The sequence below is a fragment of the Crocodylus porosus genome, unplaced genomic scaffold, assembly GCF_001723895.1.
Source record: "Crocodylus porosus isolate Cpor-Errol unplaced genomic scaffold, CroPor_comp1, whole genome shotgun sequence".
Lineage (NCBI taxonomy): Eukaryota > Metazoa > Chordata > Crocodylia > Crocodylidae > Crocodylus > Crocodylus porosus.
The window spans coordinates 227553035-227570928 of record NW_017728886.1 but is presented as its reverse complement, the minus strand read 5'-3'; the positions used below and the strand labels follow the sequence as shown (position 1 = coordinate 227570928).

General features: G+C 43.9%; 1 protein-coding gene across 1 annotated transcript in view; it reads left to right on the top strand.

Annotated features, from left to right (window-relative positions):
- The first annotated feature begins 5470 nt into the window (after positions 1 to 5470).
- The window catches only part of CUNH8orf88 (chromosome unknown C8orf88 homolog), a 32816-nt gene continuing 20392 nt past the window's right edge, over positions 5471 to 17894 (top strand). The window contains exons 1-2 of the mRNA XM_019550318.1: positions 5471 to 5484; positions 16559 to 16653. Coding sequence (XP_019405863.1) covers positions 16581 to 16653 — 73 coding nt within the window. The 5' untranslated portion in view covers positions 5471 to 5484; positions 16559 to 16580. The remainder of the gene's footprint in view (positions 5485 to 16558; positions 16654 to 17894) is intronic.

The window sequence follows — 17894 nt, the reverse complement described above, 5'->3', positions numbered from 1 at the left end:
AGGAATTACCTCTGACTCTTCTTTTTAATATCATCTATGAATCTATTACCTGTTTGAACCTGGCTCTGCTATGTGCCTCTACAACCTCCTATGGCAGTAAGTTCTGTAAGTTGTACTATGTACTGCAGAAAAGAGCATTCTCTTGTTAGTTTAAAAACTGTCTCGACTAATTTCAGTGGAGCTCCCTAGTTCTAGTATTCTGGGATCTGCTGAATAACAGTTCCCTATTCACTTTGTCCAAACCCTTCATGAATTTATAATCTCTATCATATTCCCTCAGCCGCCTTCTTTCCAAATTGAGAAGCCCTAGCCTTTTTAGGTCTCCTGGTGTGGTAACTGCTCCATACCTCTGATCATTTTGGTTGCTCTTTTCTACATGTTTTTTGAGATGTGGAGACATAGCATTCAAGCTATGAATTCACCATGAATTTGTATAGGGGCATGATGATGTTCTCCATTTTGTTTTAAATTCCATTCTTAATCATGCTCTACACTTTATTGGCTTTTTGGGTTGCTTTTGCACACTGAACTGCAGTTTCTCAACAGCTCTCTACAATGACTCCAAGGTCTCTTTCCAAAACTGTAACAGCTAGTTCAGAACCCAGCATTCTGTATGTATAAAGTTATTTTTTCCCCCGTGTGCATTATCTTGCACTTGTTGACAGTGAAGTTTGCTGGCCATTTTCCCCCCACTTAGCTTGATAAGATCTTTCTGCAGTTCCTCTCTGTCATCTTGGGGCTTAACTACCTGGAATAATTTGGTGTTATCAGCAAACTTGGACATTTCGCTGTGCTCCCTGATTTCCAGGTCATTGCTGAAACTGTTGAACAAAACCTGATCCAGCACAGATCCCTTCAGGACCCACTTTTGACATCTCTCCATTCTGAGTAGCAGGGATCTTGGTTTTCTTGGATAAAAAAAAAATCCCCAATATTCAGATAAAAAAAAAAGTAACCCCAAATCCCTTTTTCTGTGATTAAAATGAAACACCACTAATATATATATAATTAGTGGCATTTCATTTTAATCACAGAAAAATGTGGATTTTGGGTAACTTTTTTAAATCAGAAGACCAGGATCCCATGGCCTAGGGACTGTTTGGCCCTATCTTTGGCTTACCACCTTTTAACCAATTCTCAGTACACAAAAGAACCTTCCCTTCAATCCTGTGGCAGCTCCATTTTTAAAGGCCTTTGGTGAGGGACCTTGTTGACAGCTTTTTGAAAGGCCAAATATATGATGTCAAATGGATCCCCCTTCTCGTCTGGCTTATTAACATCCTCAAAGAACTCCAGGAGATTGGTAAGGTAGGATTTCCCTTTACAAAAAAACATGCTGATTCTTCCCAATGTATCATATTTGTCCATGTAACTGCTGATTTTATTCTTTATTATAGATTCTACCAGGGATGGATGTGAGACTCACTGTCTTTTTTGGCTTTTTGGGTTGCTTTTGCACATTGAACTGCAGTTTCTCAACAGCTCGGGATCTGCTGGATCATATTTGGAGCCCTTTTTCAAGATTGGTGTTATGCTGGCAACCTACCAGGCTTCTGTGTACTCTCCCCACTACAAAGGCAGGCAAAAAAACCCCTTTTGTGTGTATTTTTTTTAATAATTGTTGCTACTTTCAAACCAACTCCCTTCATGTTCTTCCAATCTTTCTTTTTCTCCCTTCCTTTCTTCCTCTTTTCTTGGTTTGAACTTTCGTATCTCCCTTTCATTTGAAAACTGATCAGCTACAGGTTTTAGTGGTTGTTGGTGACTTTTTTTTAGGTTGGATGGGCTAGGATAAACATGATAGCCAAAACCCATTCTCTAGATAAAAAGTCAGGAAGGTGAAACTCTGGATTCCACTGCACTAAACAGCTCTGTCACCCTGTTCCTTACCAGCCTAATGGCATAGCTCATGCATAATAAAGGGTATTTGTAATTTAGCTATAGAAATTTTGTAGATGCCAAGTGCCTTCAAAATTCAGAGAATCAGAATCCATACAGTCTAAGACTGAAATCTTGGCCTCATTAGACTGAGTTATAAGGAAAATCTTTCCCTTGACTTCATGGAAACCAGGGTGTAACAGTTCACTCTCCAAAGCACACTTTCCTAGCAAACTGCTAAAAACTATTTAGAGCAAAAGACAGAAAATCAGAGGGGTTGCCTTTATAATAGAGGTTAAAACCCTAGAAGAGACTAATGATGAGTGTATCATAAACAAAATGGTTATTTTAGATGGCCTGCCCCACAGCAGTTTGTTCTATCAGTTTTATCATGTAAATCAAGGAACAGTGGAATAGTTTTCTATTGTACGTGCAACCTCTGTGACATCACAAGTACCACAGATTACAGCAGGATTTCTGGTGTCTGTTGCTCCACTAAGGTGCTGGGATATCTTTGGTGAAGAAGAAGTGTTGTTGAATTTGAGTTTACCCACAAACTTTCAAAATAAGGTATGTTAAAATTTTGACACTTAATGGCTACCAGAGTCTAATCGCTGTGAATATTCAGTAGAAATATATGGATTAATTTACTTTTTAGTTCAGCTGTTGCAATTCACCTACAAAATTTAGTGCTATAGTCAACCTCAAGCACTTAATCATGAGTCATGCCTCCCAAAAATTATAAGATTGTCAGTCAATGATTTAAAAAAGAAAATCACAACAACAATATAATGAGTTCTCTTTTGCCTTCTATTTTCCTTAAGATACGCTGGGTACACTTTTCAGTATTTTTGCCATAACCACAAGGGGTAGAAACTTAAAAGCTGAGATTCTCAAAATTACCTGATTCTAGGGGAGAAATCTGTGGGGGGAAAAACCCATGAGAAGTGATGATACTAACAACAGAATCATAAAATCTTGCAGCACTGAAAAAGGATCCCTCATAAAAAGGATGCTAGCTAATGCCCCTTGTTCATTAGCATAGAAATCACCACCTAGTTAAATGTTGATTTTTGCTATGTAAATAGCTTAGCCTACACTGGCTTTTTCCCTCCTAGTTTAAACAATGCTCTATCCAGTCAGTAAGAAAAACAATCACATACAAATTCCTGATGCAATTTTTTTGAAATCTCTTCCAAATTCTCAAAGGATGAGACCAATGAGAATAAAACAATAGCACCATTATATTAAAACCCAAGCTTCAACAACAGCATCAGCTGCCAAGAAGTCAAGGAATAAGTGGACTTCCATCTCCTACATCAGTGCAGATGACAAACTGGCAGTAGAGGAGTAAAAGTCTTGGCTTCAGTTGAACCAGCTCTTTCTGCAGACATTACAAAAAAATCATATCTCTGTCTCTGAATGCTTGCTCCATTGATAGTACAATAAAATAAACACATTAGTGTTTGTTTCTAGGGCTTAATGAGAGTAAAAGTTTTGTCTCTAAGAATTTTTTTGCACATACTGAAAATAGTTAAATATTTTAAAAACAAATTACTCCTGTAAAGAGTGGCTAAATGGTCACCAGGGCACCTCTTGGGATACCAAGGAACAATGGTCACAAACTGACAGAGAGCAGATTTAGGCTAGACATCAGGAAAAACTTCTTCACGGTGAGGGTGGCCAAAATTTGGAATGGGCTTCCAACGGATGTGGTGCTCTCCCCCACCTTGGGGGTCTTTAAGAGAAGGCTGGATAGGCATCTGGCTGGGGTCATCTGGTCCCAGCACTCTTTCCTGCCCAGACAGGCAGTTGGACTCAATGATCTGTTGAGGTCCCTTCTGACCCTAGCATCTATGTATCTACAAAATAAATAATAATTAATTACAGATGTAAATATATTGATTTCACTTAGAACCACAACTGAATGACAAAGTACACTGAAAATGCATAGTTATTTATGCCTCTAGGCCAACCCAAGTGTTATTTCATTTCAGCACATAGCCAGCTCTTTCCCATTAAACACCATCTGTAGAAAAACTAAAAGCACATGCCATTGCAATGACATCCTATTTAGATATGCAACTGCTCATTTTACATGTGCAATACTGAAATCTTCTTTGGTACATGTTCTGTGCCTTGCTGAACCACAAGTAGCAAAGGGAATGGACCACACTGCATCACTCCTCCCACCTACAGCATTCTGATGCATAAAGGAATTAGAAAGAAATCTTCATCTATCTGCCAAATAAAAAGGCCAATATTTGTAAAGAAACACATTTTATTTAATAGAATTAGACCCTTGAAAACAACAAAGACTTAATAGTTATACTACAGAAAGCGCTAACACTGTCCCTTAACTAGAACTGTCATCAATTTTGTAAATGAATGATTGCATGTACCGGGTGCTTAGACAATGGTTGAACTAAAATAACAATATCAATGACAGTATGCCAGCTGAAATGGAAATATCCATCATAGCCCTAGAGGTGGCAGTTTTCAATCAGGAAAACTTGGGAAGTCTATATAACAGACACTGATATTATCTTGAGAAAAGATGAATAGGCAATATGATTGAAGCATTTAATCGTTAACACCAGAAATGCACAGAAAAATATAAAGGGGCATTGTTGAACAAACTATTGAGTAGCTGAGCTGGACTTCTGATTGAGGTGGTATCAAGTAGCATAAATATAAATTAAGCCGTTAGTGGATATTTTTGGCAACCTGGCATTTAATAAGTTCACGTATTCATTCTTGCATTTATTATACATCAGGGCTTCTCCTCATCATTGACACTATGGCTGTCCTGGTGCAGATCATTGTAACTTTTTATGTAAAGATATTATGAGATCTGATCAGTCACTAGAAAGCCACTAGAAGGTTAGGAAGCACTTCTGGTCCTTCCCAGCTGTGGAACCAAATCTCTTAGATGCGTGGTTTTGTTTGAGCTATTTGGTAGCTCCGATTAGGCTTTGCTTGGCAGCCAACATACATTCAACAGTTACGCTGTAAGATTCAGTCACAAGCCTAAAGCCATGCACGCCACAGGTCTGCACCGTGTCTGGGTGGTCAGTGGCAATGACACCAGGATTCCTCACAGTTTGCCCACTTCAGTTTCCTAGGAGGATGGCTCGTTGTCCTGGTGCGGACCGGGTACTGACGGCCGGCGTGACAAGCACTGAGCCATTGCCATCTGTGCCTCGGCACCTGCACACACTGCCTGGTAGCTCTGATGGCCAAGACTCATGTCACTGCCCGTCGCACAAACGCTCCCTCGTGCCCGGGCGAGCAGAGACTTCCCAGCTGCGGACGGGCCCTTCACGGTCGTCCGGGGAAGGGGACAGGGTCCGGAGCCGCCGACCTAGCGCGAGGGACAGCAGCGTTTGCCCTCTGCTGCGCAAGCGCTTGCTATATCCCACTTCCCCACGGGAAGGACTGAAGAGGCGGCTCCAGCGTGCGGCCCCCTGAGGGGAGCGGGGGCGGGGTCTCGCAGCCCGGCGGAAGGATCCCACAGCCGCGGAGTCCGGCTGCAACTGCTCTTCGCCACGAGCGCAGCGCGGAGGCAGCCGAGGCCGGGCCCCGCCCCGCGCCGCCAAGTGCGAGGTGAGCGTCCACCTGGCGCTTCCCTAGGAGTCGCGCCGGGGCGTGGGCGGCAGGTCAGAGTCCGCTGCGGCCTTCTGCCCACCTCCCTCGGCCGCGGGCTTCAGGGCGGCAGAGCGAGTCCCGGCCCGGCTCCGGGGAGCGCCGGCCGTTCGGGCTGGAGCCTCCGGTCCCTGCCGCCCCGCGGGTGGGAATCGGCCTTTAAACCTCGTGTGTAAACGAGCGACTCTCTGTTTTCAGCCTTAAGGATTCTCCCCAGGCTGGGAAGCCAGCGGCAGACGGGGTGCCCTGCACTGGGGAATGGGCAGCAAACAGATGGCCATAGGTAAATGGTCATTATCATGCCGTTAATTGGCTAATCGTGCAAAAAAAGCCCACCCACCACAGGTGCAGAGCAAGTATCGAGCCATTAACTGGCGAGTCGCAGAAAAGATGTGGACTTGGCAAAGTGAGACAGCGGCAAGGGCAGTGTAGTTGTCCTGTGCTTGAGTGGCGCGTGGAGATGTAAATGTAACGTTTGTGTCAAGTCGAGTCGGTCCTGAGGCTGCTGCGACAGTCGGAGCTGCTTCTTTGCTGCGATGAGCCTCCTGGGTTAGTTGAGTTGCTTTGCACCAGGGGTGACTCTTTGGGCAGAGCGACCTGGGGGCACCCGTCTCCTCTCTGCATAAGGATGTTGGCTCGAGGGGAGCTCATCCACCCTTTGACAGGTCTTGTTTTTAGTCCTGGTGGGTATCTCCACCATGCTCCCTCCTTGTCCAGGCTAACCTGGGTGGCTGTGCTAGTTTATTTGCTGACAGCCCATCATCCATGCAACAGGCTGTCCTGGTTTACATTTTGCCAGGTAGCGGACCAAGAGGGGCCTGGCCTGGCAAAGGTACTCACCATGTCATAAAAATGTCCATCCAGCTCTAAAAAGAGCCGACCAGCGACAAAGTTAGTGGCTGAAAATGTGTAACAACTTTAGAGCTGGTTTCTGTCCCGCTTTCATTTGAATACATTTTTAAGATTCTGAAATGGAAGCCCCCCTCTGGGTTAGTTAGTTAGTTTGACACTCAGTCGGGTGGCTTTGTGTAGCTGATAGCAGTGAAGGTACTGGAGGTTTTAGTGCTATGTCTGTCTTTTTGCTGGCATTCATGATCTTGCTTTTCAGTGCCTGCTGCATTCTAGTGTTTATCTGTAGCAGTGGATCCACTGAAAACTGCTTCTTTTCCTCAGTCCCTGTACAATGTTGGAGTTGTGTAAGGAGATAGGTTAACCCAAGACCGAAGAAGCATCATATGAAGGGCTCCTGCTACATTCTATGGCAGGAAAGTCAAGCTGTCCTAATTTAATTGCATCAGTTCCCCCAACCCCTGCAGGTGCCTTTCACAGTAGTCAGGGACTGCTGGGGATGGGAGCCTCTTCATTGGTTGTGTTTGTTTCTAGGGGGGCTGTAGGGACGATGGGTTGCAAGTGTTCCTCATTTGATTACACTCTAAAGATAAATTGCGGTATGTATAGCTTTTTAAAAACTGCATGTTAACTGTAAAAGTGAGGGTGGATATGTGTGTGGAGAAGAGCCTTGCTGATCATTGACTGATCAGCCTTGCTGATCAATAATACATGGCCTATTTCTTAAAACAATTCAGTACAGTCAGACTACCGTAAAAGGTGAGTCTATTTACGAAAAGGATTATCTATAACACCCCTACAGTGGTAGTTTCTCAAGATCATGTAGTGTGCAGTGGCTCTCAAACTTTTTAGATGCAAGGCACCCCTCAGAAAATGCTCTTCTTAGCTTTCATTCATTTTTTTTGACTACAGTAAAATAATAGAATACTTCCTGTATTGCAGAGAACTCAGAAGGACTAAAATAGGTCAGAATGTTATTTCATACTATGGATTCATCATCCTGGTTGAGAATTACTGAAGTAGTGTGATACAAATATAGCATTGAAAGTAATACTGCAATACACTTCAGGATAGCTTCTTTTCTTCCTTTTCCTGCTACATTGTCTACCTAGCTTTAATTTTTTTCTGCCCATTGTTCTAGCCAAATGGTAGCTTTATTTTAAATATCTTTCCTCCAACATTTTCTCTTCTTGAACTGCATATTCCTTAGGTAGCACAGAATTTTAGTGCTGTTGCAAATACTACTTTTTCTTTGCCTCTCGCATTCTGCTCCTCCACATAAACAAGAAACACTTCTTACTAAACCATGAAATCCCTGTGTTCAGCTCTACTGGGAAAATTTCTTTGCTCCTTCATGACTTATTTATGGTAAGGAAAAAGGAGATCTGTTTAATAAACTAAGATGGATTTAAAATACCCATTTCCTTTGTTCTTCTTAATAATTTTTGTGAGTCTGTGCATGTGTTAAATAAAATTACTGAACAGGGTCTAGCATCACTTCTGCTCCTGAGCTATAATAATCTTGTGTCCTGTCTAAATGTTTAACAACTATATTACTTCTTGTCCATAGAACACTGGTCCTAGACTAATCTTATTGACTTCATTTTTATGACATTTTATAAACTGGCATGTGTGTAGGTCATCTCTTCTTCTCAAAGAGTTTTTCTTTAGCCAAGTTTTTCAGTATCTTACCAAATTTTGCTTTCATAATTTTTTTGTTCTTGATCAAGTTATTTAGGATATGGAACATAGCAGAATTTTTTTCCTCCGATCACCTAATTTTTTAATGTACTTCTAATCATTCTTAATATTTATGAGCCACATTCATAATTATTTCTGCATCCTTCAAGTTTTATGTACTACTTAGCTGTATAGCTTTTTGTACACCAACTGCTTAGTTCATATCATCTTAAATCATGACTGAATAGCACTTTTTTTTTTTTCCAGCTCTTGAGGCCATTTGACACCGGTGGGGCTTTTGACATTCTCTCCCATGAAATTCTCAATAATCTAAGGAAATACAGACTCGATGAAAGTACTGTAAAGTGGATACATTACTGGTTGGATGACTGTGCTTCATGAGTAGTCATCAATGGTTCTATGTTTAGTTGGGAGGAGGTATCAAGTAGGGCTTCCTAAGCATCTGTCCTGGGGCTGGTATGTTCAACATCTTCATTAATGATTTTGATAATGGAATTCAGTGCCCACTCTGCAGATTTGCAGACAACACTAAGTTGGGTGAAGTTGCAGATACTCTGGAGGGTAGGGTTAGGATCTAGAATGACCAAGATAGACTGGAGGAATAGCTTGCAATCAGTTGGATGAGGTTCAACTAGGACAAGTGCAAAGTCCTGCACTTAGGGTGGAATAATTGCAGGCACACACATAGTATCATAGTACTTAAGGTCAGAAGATCTAAACAGATCATCAGGTCTGACACCCTGCCCCAGGAAGGAATGGGTGTCAGGATCATATCACCCCAGCCAAATATCTGTCCAGCCTTCTCTTGAAGACTCCCAAGGTAGGAAAGAGTACCACCTCATTTGGGAGCCCATTCCAGAGCCTGGCAGCCCTAACTGTAAAGTAATGTCTCCTGATGTCCAGCTTGAACTTTCTTACTAACAATTTGTGGTCATTATTCCTAGTAACCTCGGGTGGCGCCCTGGGGGAACAGAGCCTCCCCCAATTCCCTGGTGAGTTTGTGAATGGCCACCAGATCCCCTCTCAGCCTTCTCTTGTGGAGACAGAATAGGTTCAGGCCCTTTAGCCTCTCTTTGTAGGGCCTGCCCTGCTGCCCCTTGACCATGCGAGTGGCCCTCCTCTGGACCCTCTCAGTGCTAGCCACATCCCTCTTGGACTAGTGCATCCAGTTCTGGGCACTGCACTTCAACTGTGGCCCGACTAATGCTGCATAGAGGGGAAGGATCCCCTCCCTGGACCTGCTTGTGATGCATCTCTAGATGCATGACAAGGTACAGTTGGCCTTACTGACTGCTTCCTCGCATTGGTGGCTCATATTCATCCTGGAGTCAACAATGACTCCAAGATCCCTTTCTGCCTCTGAGTTTCCCTGGCCTATAGGTGTGTTGCTGGTTCCTTCTCCCTAGATGCAACACCTTGCACTTGTCTGCACTGAATTCCATCCTATTCTCATCGCCCACCTCTGTAATTTGTCTAGATCTAGCTGGATTCTGTTCTTCCCTCCAGCATGCCCACCTTGCCCCACAGCTTGGTGTCATCAGCAAATCTGGACAGCGTGCATTCCACGCCCACATCCAGATAACTGAAAAGATATTAAACAGTACAGGCCCCAAGCATATCCTGTAGGGGCCCCATGTTACCTAGTGCTGCTGCCTTACTTCCTATGTATTTGAAAAAGGACCTTTTATTATCCTTAATTCTAGTTGCTAGCCCTAGCTCCTTCTCTGCCTTAGCCTTCCTAACAGCTTCCCTGCAGTCCCAAGCAACAGAGGTGTAATCCTACTTGGTTATAGCCCCTTGCTTCCACTGTTTGTACACCTCCTTTTCTCCTCTCAGGTATCTCTGGATTCCTTTGAGTCATGGGGGCTTCTTAGCACTCCAGCCCCGCCTTGGTGTGCATTGGGACTGACTCCCTTTGAGCTTGGAGGATTGTCTCCTTGAGGAACAGCCACCTGTCTTGGACTCCCATCTCATTGAAGCTCCGAGGCCCCAGTGCCTCTCCTACTAACCTTTTTAGCTCACAGAAGTCAGCCCTCCTGAAATCAAGGACCTCTGCCTTGCTGCTTGCTTTCACCAAAAATTCCGTATAGCAAATTCCAGCAGGCGATGATCACTGTTGCCCAGGTGGTTGAGTACCCGCGGATCCCTCGCCAGGTTGTCGCCTGTGGCAAGGGCCAAGTCCAGCAAGCATTTCCCCTGGTGGGACTGTGTACATCCTGGGTTATGTGGAAGTTCTGTATCTCAGCTAGGAACCTACATGAGCAGTCAGACCTGGCTGACTGCTCCTCCCAGCAGATGTCTGGGTAGTTTAGGTGACCCATGACAACCACATCCCTTGATTTTTACAGCCTCCATGAGCTGACCTGAGAATTCCAGGTCCAGCTTGTCCCCCTGGTGAGGTGGTCTGTAGTAGGCGCCCACTGTCAAGTCCCTTCCCCTCCCCCGTATTCTTATCCAGAGTGCCTCATTTTGCCCCTCCTTTAACCCCATCCTGATCATTGAGGATGTGTATTCCTCTTTGACGTATAGTGCTACACCCCCCACCCCACTTTTCCCTGCTCTGTCTTGCCTGTACAGCCTGTGCATTGCACAATTGTGGGTAGAATCCATGAGCCCCACTAGGTCTGGGTTTTTGCTAGCTAGCAGGAGGGCAAGTTCCTTCTGCTTATTCCTTTATGCTTCAAGCATTTGCATACAGGCATTTGAGGCCTCCTGTAGGTGTCTGTGCCGCCCCCTTGTTCCCAAGTCTGCCCTGGCCTCTGTTGGTTGTCTGGGTAATACCTGTGTACATCACCTTGTTTGATGGCGAAGTGTCCTCATGTTTCTCTGTGTCCCTGACCCCCGGTGAACCTAGTTTAAAGCTCACCATATGAGATCAGCCAGCCTGGAAGATTCGGGAATGACTGGTTAGGCTGCAGTACTGCACAGAAGGACCTGGGGGTTATAGTGGACCATAAGATGAATATCAGCCAACTATGTCTTTTTTTTTGGTAATAAGCCAACGGCATACTTGGTTGTATCAACAGGAGTGCCACCTTGCAAATCAAGGGGAGTGATTCTCTCTCTGGCACTGGTGCAACCTTACCCGCCCAATTTTGGGTCCCATACTTCAAGGAGGATTTGACCACATCAGAAAGTGTACAGTGCAGAGCAGTAAACCTGATTAGGTGCCTGGGAAGCATGACTTGTGAGGAAAGGACTTGATTATCTAGTCTGGACACTAGAAGACTGAGGTGGAGATTTGATACCTGAAGGGAGTGGTTATAGAGAGTGTGGAGATGGAATACAGGTGACAGGATGAGGAGCAATGGCCTCAAGGTGCAGTAGAGGAAATTTAGGTTGGAGAGTAGGAGGAGCTTTCTGACTATGAGGGTGGTGAAGCATGGAAACGGGCTACCTAGAGAAATTGTGGAATCTCCATCCTTGGAAATTTTCAAGAGAAGGTTGGACAGGCACTTGACTGGCATGGTTTAGTCTGGGGTGATATGGCCTTGATCAGGGGACTTGACTACATGATCTCAGGAGGTCCCTTCCAGCCCTACTTTCCTATGAACTTGTTAGTGTTTTCTTTTCTTTTTTGGTATGGTAATATATTTAGAATTAAACATGGAGAAAAGAGCTTGTCCCCATTGCAACATAATGCTTTCTGTTTAGTTCAGAATGGCAGGGGGGTATGTTCTTCTGTCATAATGCAGACTTATTCAACATTAGTGAATTTTAAGGTTTTAATATATTTCGATAATTTTTTTTTAAAGAAGTTCTAAGACTATCCTTTCTTAGAATATAAGTTCATCTACATCTGAGGTACAGGCTGAAAATAAGAATTGTGTTTCATTTTTCCCTAGCTCCAGTTTGGTGACTTTAGTTAGAGTATTTTTTTAAGCTTATACCATTTCTATATGAAATATGTTGTATTACCAAAAATAATTATTTACTAATATAACTACACCTACTCTGGGGCTTCAGCTGATAAAACAGTAATGGAGTATATTATGCGAATAGTATTTCAACTCTCTAACAGTGCCCTGTGTTCCAGTATTGGGTAAGCAGAAATAATAAATGCTGTAGCAAACTAGAGAAAATACACACAATTCTCAAACCAGTTTTGATTTTTCCATCCACATCAAGGTATAATTTTGCTATACTGTGCATATCTTTTTTGCTCTAAACTCAGTGACGGATCTGATGGGTTTTTTTCGTTGTTTTTTTTTTTTGGAAGGAGGATTCATACCACAAACTGTAGAGTGGCCCTTCTTTTCACTTCCTGTTGCCAATTGTTGTCAGTTCTAGTTCTCATGTTGACAACTAGTAGTACATTAGTGACATTTGCGCAGTTGACCTGTCTTGGTTTTTGTTTCTAAAAGACTCCCACAAAGGCTATATTAACAGTTGCGTTACCATCAATCCTCCATGAAATAAGAAAAATTTCCTAAAAAGGAGGAGGGCAAGGTTCTTTGAGTAGATGTGAGATCTTTTATTAGACCAATTGCATAGCTGGAAAAAAGTTCTTAGCAAGCTTTTGGGTGCAGTCACCCTTCTTAAGGCATAGGAAGACTCTGCTGTTCTGTGACTGCAAGAAATGAGAGAAGCTAAAAGTGTGGCAGCATGTCCATGAGAATGTAAATAGGTAGAAATTAGAAGATGAAGCAGAGAGGTAAACAGAGAGGGGAGGGGGAAGAGGAAGAGCAAGGGAAAAATGGCTCAAAGGAGACGTAACAGTGATAGAATGAATACAAGTTAGAAAAGAGGCTATTGGTGAAAAAGAAAATAGCTGGAGATCAGGAAAACAGGAATGAGAGAAGCTACAAGTGTGAGAGGATGTAGTGAAAATATAAATAGGGAAGAAGGAGAAACAAAAAGTAAAGCAGGGGGAGGGGAAGAAGGCAGGGGAAAAAAGGGGCCAAATGGAAACATTACAGTGGTAAAAATACAAGGTAAAAAAGGCTGTCAAAGAGGAAGGAAATCAGAGGGGACAAAGGGCAGAAAAGGAGGGGAGGGGAGACAAGGTGGGGGGAAAGAAAAATGTAAGGGGTCAGGTCAGGCAGGTACCTGTTGAATTGGATGTCTGGCAGGTTGTAATGCGCCATAAAACCAATGTGTATTTTGAGTCCATGATTTTTTTTTTTTGTATCCAGTAGGTTTATGAAGTGAAGTTCATAGGCTTGTCTACAGAAGTGTTTTGAAAGTTCCCTTTTGAGGATTAGACCTGAGAGATCGGAGAGGGAGTGATTGTCCTGCCCCACAACTAGTTGGGTATTCTTGTCTTCAATAGATTTTCGGTGCATGTTCATTCTGGTGTGCAGTTGTAGTTTTATTCCTCTTATGTATTTTCCATCAGGGCATGAGGTACATCGGATGAGATATTTAACACTTCTAGAAGTGCAGCTGCACATATATGCATGAACGACTTGTGTTTCCTAAGGCTGGGGGGGGGGGCATCACGATTGCCTGCAGGTGTGTGGCAGTGGTTTTGGGTGTGTGTGTGTGTGTGTGTGTGTGTGTGTGTGTGTGTGTGTGACTCTAGACACATTAAATTCTAGACTCTGTATACACAAACTTGCAAAGAGGCAAGGGGGCTTATGGGTAGGTAATCTGTTATATTTCATCTCCATATATTGCTGTCAACATGGTTGTTATCTCTGGAGACAAATTCAGTTTGAGAACTGAAACTAAGCATCACAGGAATGCTTAATGGGAATCTTATGGACTGAGCACTGACTCCCCTTTACTAATCTATAGAGGAGTCTCTGGGCCCATAAGATTGGGCCCCTAATATAGTCCATGACCTATTGTGATCTATTTATAAAACTTTTCTAAAAACATTACAGGAATATATTGTCTCAAATAGTGTATAATTAGAATTTATAGTCCCTATTCCATGATGATATCTTTGAGCTTTAATATAAAAGAGTTTTAATTTAAGATATATAGGTTTATTTTGTAAAGCATCTTAACACAAACAATAAAAATACAATTAAATAAAAATGTGATTTTAAGTAGTAAAATTCTGATTTATTTTTATTTATATTTATTTATTTTTAAGTCATTGATTTTTATCCACCCTGTGTAGCACTAACATAATAGCCAGTTGGTCAAAAAAATAGTGTACCATAGAAGCTGCTGTTTCAAACCATCTCTTTTTTTTCCCCCTGTGACACATTTAACATGTGTACTGATCTCAGTCGCCAGTACAGGCAGTCTTCAGACTTAGGACACAATTGGTTTCTGAAAACTGCGTGGTAAGTTAAAAGGTTGTAATTCGGAACCAATTTTCCCATAGAAACAATGTTACAAATGGGGGGTCGGTTCCTTTACCATACCTGACACAGCTGCATCCAGCTAGTAAGTCTGTTGTGGTGGGTAGGGAAGTGGCATGGGGAAATCAGTGCCCTGCAGTGAGGGAGGGATTGGGGCTGGGGGGAGGGGTGATGGGACGCAGGCGTGGCTTGCTCTGGGCAGGTGCGGCAGCACTGGGAGCAGGGGCTATGCCCTGCCTCTGTTTGCTCAGCTGGGGTGGTGTCGCTGTGCTGCCTTGGACAAGTGGTGCGTAGCAGTAGGAGCTGTTACAGCCTCCCAGATGAGCTGTGGCTTCGTCCTACCTCGCCCCGGCTGGGCTAGTGGCAACCGTGGCAGGGCACGGTGTAGGGCAGGTGGCAGAGCAGGGACTATGGGGGCTGCAGTCACTCTAAAATTCCCCATAGCCTACCTGGAGTTCAGCCTGGTGTGGCCCTGGTTCTGGCCACCTTGCACAGAACCAGGGCATGCCCCTGCCGTGCCCTGCTGCTGCCACCACTGGCTCAGCCCGGGCAGAGTAGAGCAAAGCTGCTGCTCATCTGGGAGGTGTAGGGAGGCTGGGGCTGCTCCTGTTGCTGCATGCTGCTTTCTGGAGGCAGCACAGCACCTGCGCTCCCCTGCCCTGACTGGGTGACTGGCGGCAGAGTATAGCTCCTGCTCCTAACACTGCCACACCAGCCCGGAGCAAGCCGTGCCTGCATCCTGGGCCCCCTGAGCCCAGCTAGGCTAGTGGCAGACGGGCAGAGCCCCTATTCCCAGCACTTTCTGGGAAGCTCAGCCCTGGCCCTGCCCACCCCATTCAGATCTGGGGCACATGCTTTCCACCACCCCCCTGCACGCCCTCCCAGGCTGGCAGTGCGCAGTGGTGGGAGCTGCCTCCCCCACCCCCCTTGGGTCCCCCTTGGCACAGCCCTGGTCCCAGCCCCGGCCGCAATCCCTCCTTTGCTGCAGGGGCATTGATCTGCTGCTCTGTGCCCTTTCCCGCCCCCTCTACTACAACAGAATTCCCAGCTGGACGCAGCTGTATCGAGTGTTGTAAAGGTGAAGCCTGCATCGGAGCCCTGTCAGTTTACAAATGTTGTGAATGTCGTTCATCATAATGTAAAGTCATAAGTCCAGGACTGTCTGTATCCCACAATGGTTATTGCTTCCTCTCCTTCCCCTCCTCCCTTCCCAGCCTGCACTCCCCCACAAAGCAGGAGGGAGAGCAGCTGGCCTCCCTGATAGCCCGCCCAGCCGTGCGCCTTGCAAGGGTTGGCTTGTATGTCAACCAGCAGCAAAGGCTGATGGGGCTAACAGAAGATGGGGCTCCAGTGGCAGTTGTCTCTGCCACACACTCAGCACTTGCTGCTGCTGCCGGTGGCTTACCATCAGCTGTTGTCAGTAGGCCTGCCTCACTCACGGACAGGCTTCTCTGGGAGGAGGGAAACCAAGAAACAGCCTCCTAATTTCCCCTGGCTTTAGATCATGCCTTTGTGGTAATGCTGCTCTCCAGTTAAAAGGAGCACATAATCTGTTTTTATAGCTTTGCAAACTTTGTAGCACGACAAAAAAAAGTGTCTAAGGCTTAGCTTATACAATTAAGAGAAGCTAATGTCAGTGCCTGCAGACTGAATTCTTTGCCAGTCAGAAAAATACTTGAACCCAGGGATTGCAATTTTCTATCAGATAAAGGATATCTCAAGACTTGTAAACAAAATTACTGTATATAGAATAAGTGGTGATGAAATGATGTCACCATAGTGGTGCAGGAAATATGCAAGTGGCAAGGATTTTTGTGGGTGAACTCTTTCATTGGACCTACATGTTTGTTTGGGATAGATTTAGCCAAGCTTTCTCTGGGAGAGGAGCACACAGACCTGAGGAAAGGTACTATGTTACTCAAATGCCTGTCTAAATATCCCAGATATACAGTTTGTCCAGTAAAGGAGATCACCTACCCCCAAATCCTTGCCTCTTCACATTGGGATACTTACTTACTTTTCTTACTTTATGGTTTGTTTGTTTTTTCTCTCCCCTCCCCCCATCCCCCAAGTATTTGCATTCAGTGACCCTTCCCTCTTTCTGCTTTTGCCTAGAACCATTTTCTCAAATGTACCAAGCTCCAGTAGGGAAGTAGGAAAAAACATTGTATTCATTTCTGTAGCAGAATGTTTCATATTAATCTGTATTTTTTTTTTTTTAAAGTGAGGAGCCTCAACATTTTAAAGACCATGGAAATCAAAAAAATGATTGGCAAATCCCTTCAGCCAGCAAGACCAGCACGCCACTTGTCTGAGCAGATTGGTAAGTTGCATGGTTGAAATAAATTCATTTTTCAATAAGGAATTACAGATCATTTTTAGGAAATTGCAAGGGTGTTCTGAATTCACTTCTGTTTAAGGCAGTAGTTTAAAAACTGGCTGTGGGGAAATTGTAGCTTTTATCTGTGGGTTTAAATGGGAACATTTTCACTGATGTGCTCATGCTCTAGGTCATACAAATATTATTCTAAAAGCTATAGCAAAACCATATTAAAACTATCACATCATTAACTAGGCCAGGTTTAGCAAAATGTTTGCCAACTCTTGAGTGCCTGGCTAGTTCTCTAGAGACCAAATTTATTTACAGATTGGTTCTGGATTTGAATTTGAGTTTGCCTCAGTATGTCTCTTCATGATGCCCAGGCTCTTCAGTCATAAAGAAACACACGGGAGGCAATAAAGCAGCCCAAATGGTTACTACCTTTTGTCCTGGGTACAAATGTGAGCATTTGTGGTGCAACAGAAGGTATGGATATCTGTTTTCTCTCGCTTTGTGTTGCAGTGGCACAAAGTGACATCTGTTTCCAGCCAGAAATTTTTAAATAGGAATCCATAAGTTTAAAAAAAAATTCTACCCTGTTGTGATCTTTGTGATTGTCTTTGCAACATTTTTCCTTCCTTTCCTTTCCTTCTCAAGAAACAAATTAAAGCTAGGACCTGGCATTTTCCAAGGGGTGGCTTGAGTATAACAAAGTTGAGAACCATTGCTTTAGAGACTAGCCTGCATGCTGAGTTGCATACTGGCTATGCTGAAGCCCCAAAAAGTTAGGTGTAAGAAGACTGGTTCATGCTTCCCCCTTTCCCCATATATATATTTTAGTTGCATATGGAAAGTTCCAATGAGAATGCTAATTTTTTTTCACTCTTTGAAAATATAAGTAAAAATGTTTTGGACCTTGAGTGTATCATCTAAGAATTACTGAACTGTAAAAATGCTCTAGCTTACACTACATATGTAGTTTTCCATCTGATTTAGTTAAACAGGTGCACATATTTTGTGAGCACCAGGGGTGGGGAGAGGAAAATCAGTCCAAATAATAGAATCATAGAAGAAGATCTACAAGGTCACTTCCGACTCTACAAGTCCGACCCCCTGCCTGGGCAGGAGAAAAAACAAGGCTCAAATGATCCCAGCTAGGTAGGCATCAAGCCTCCTCTTAAAGACTTCCCAGGGTAGGAGCCAGCACCACTTCTCTTGGAAGTTGGTTCCAGATCCTAGCTGCC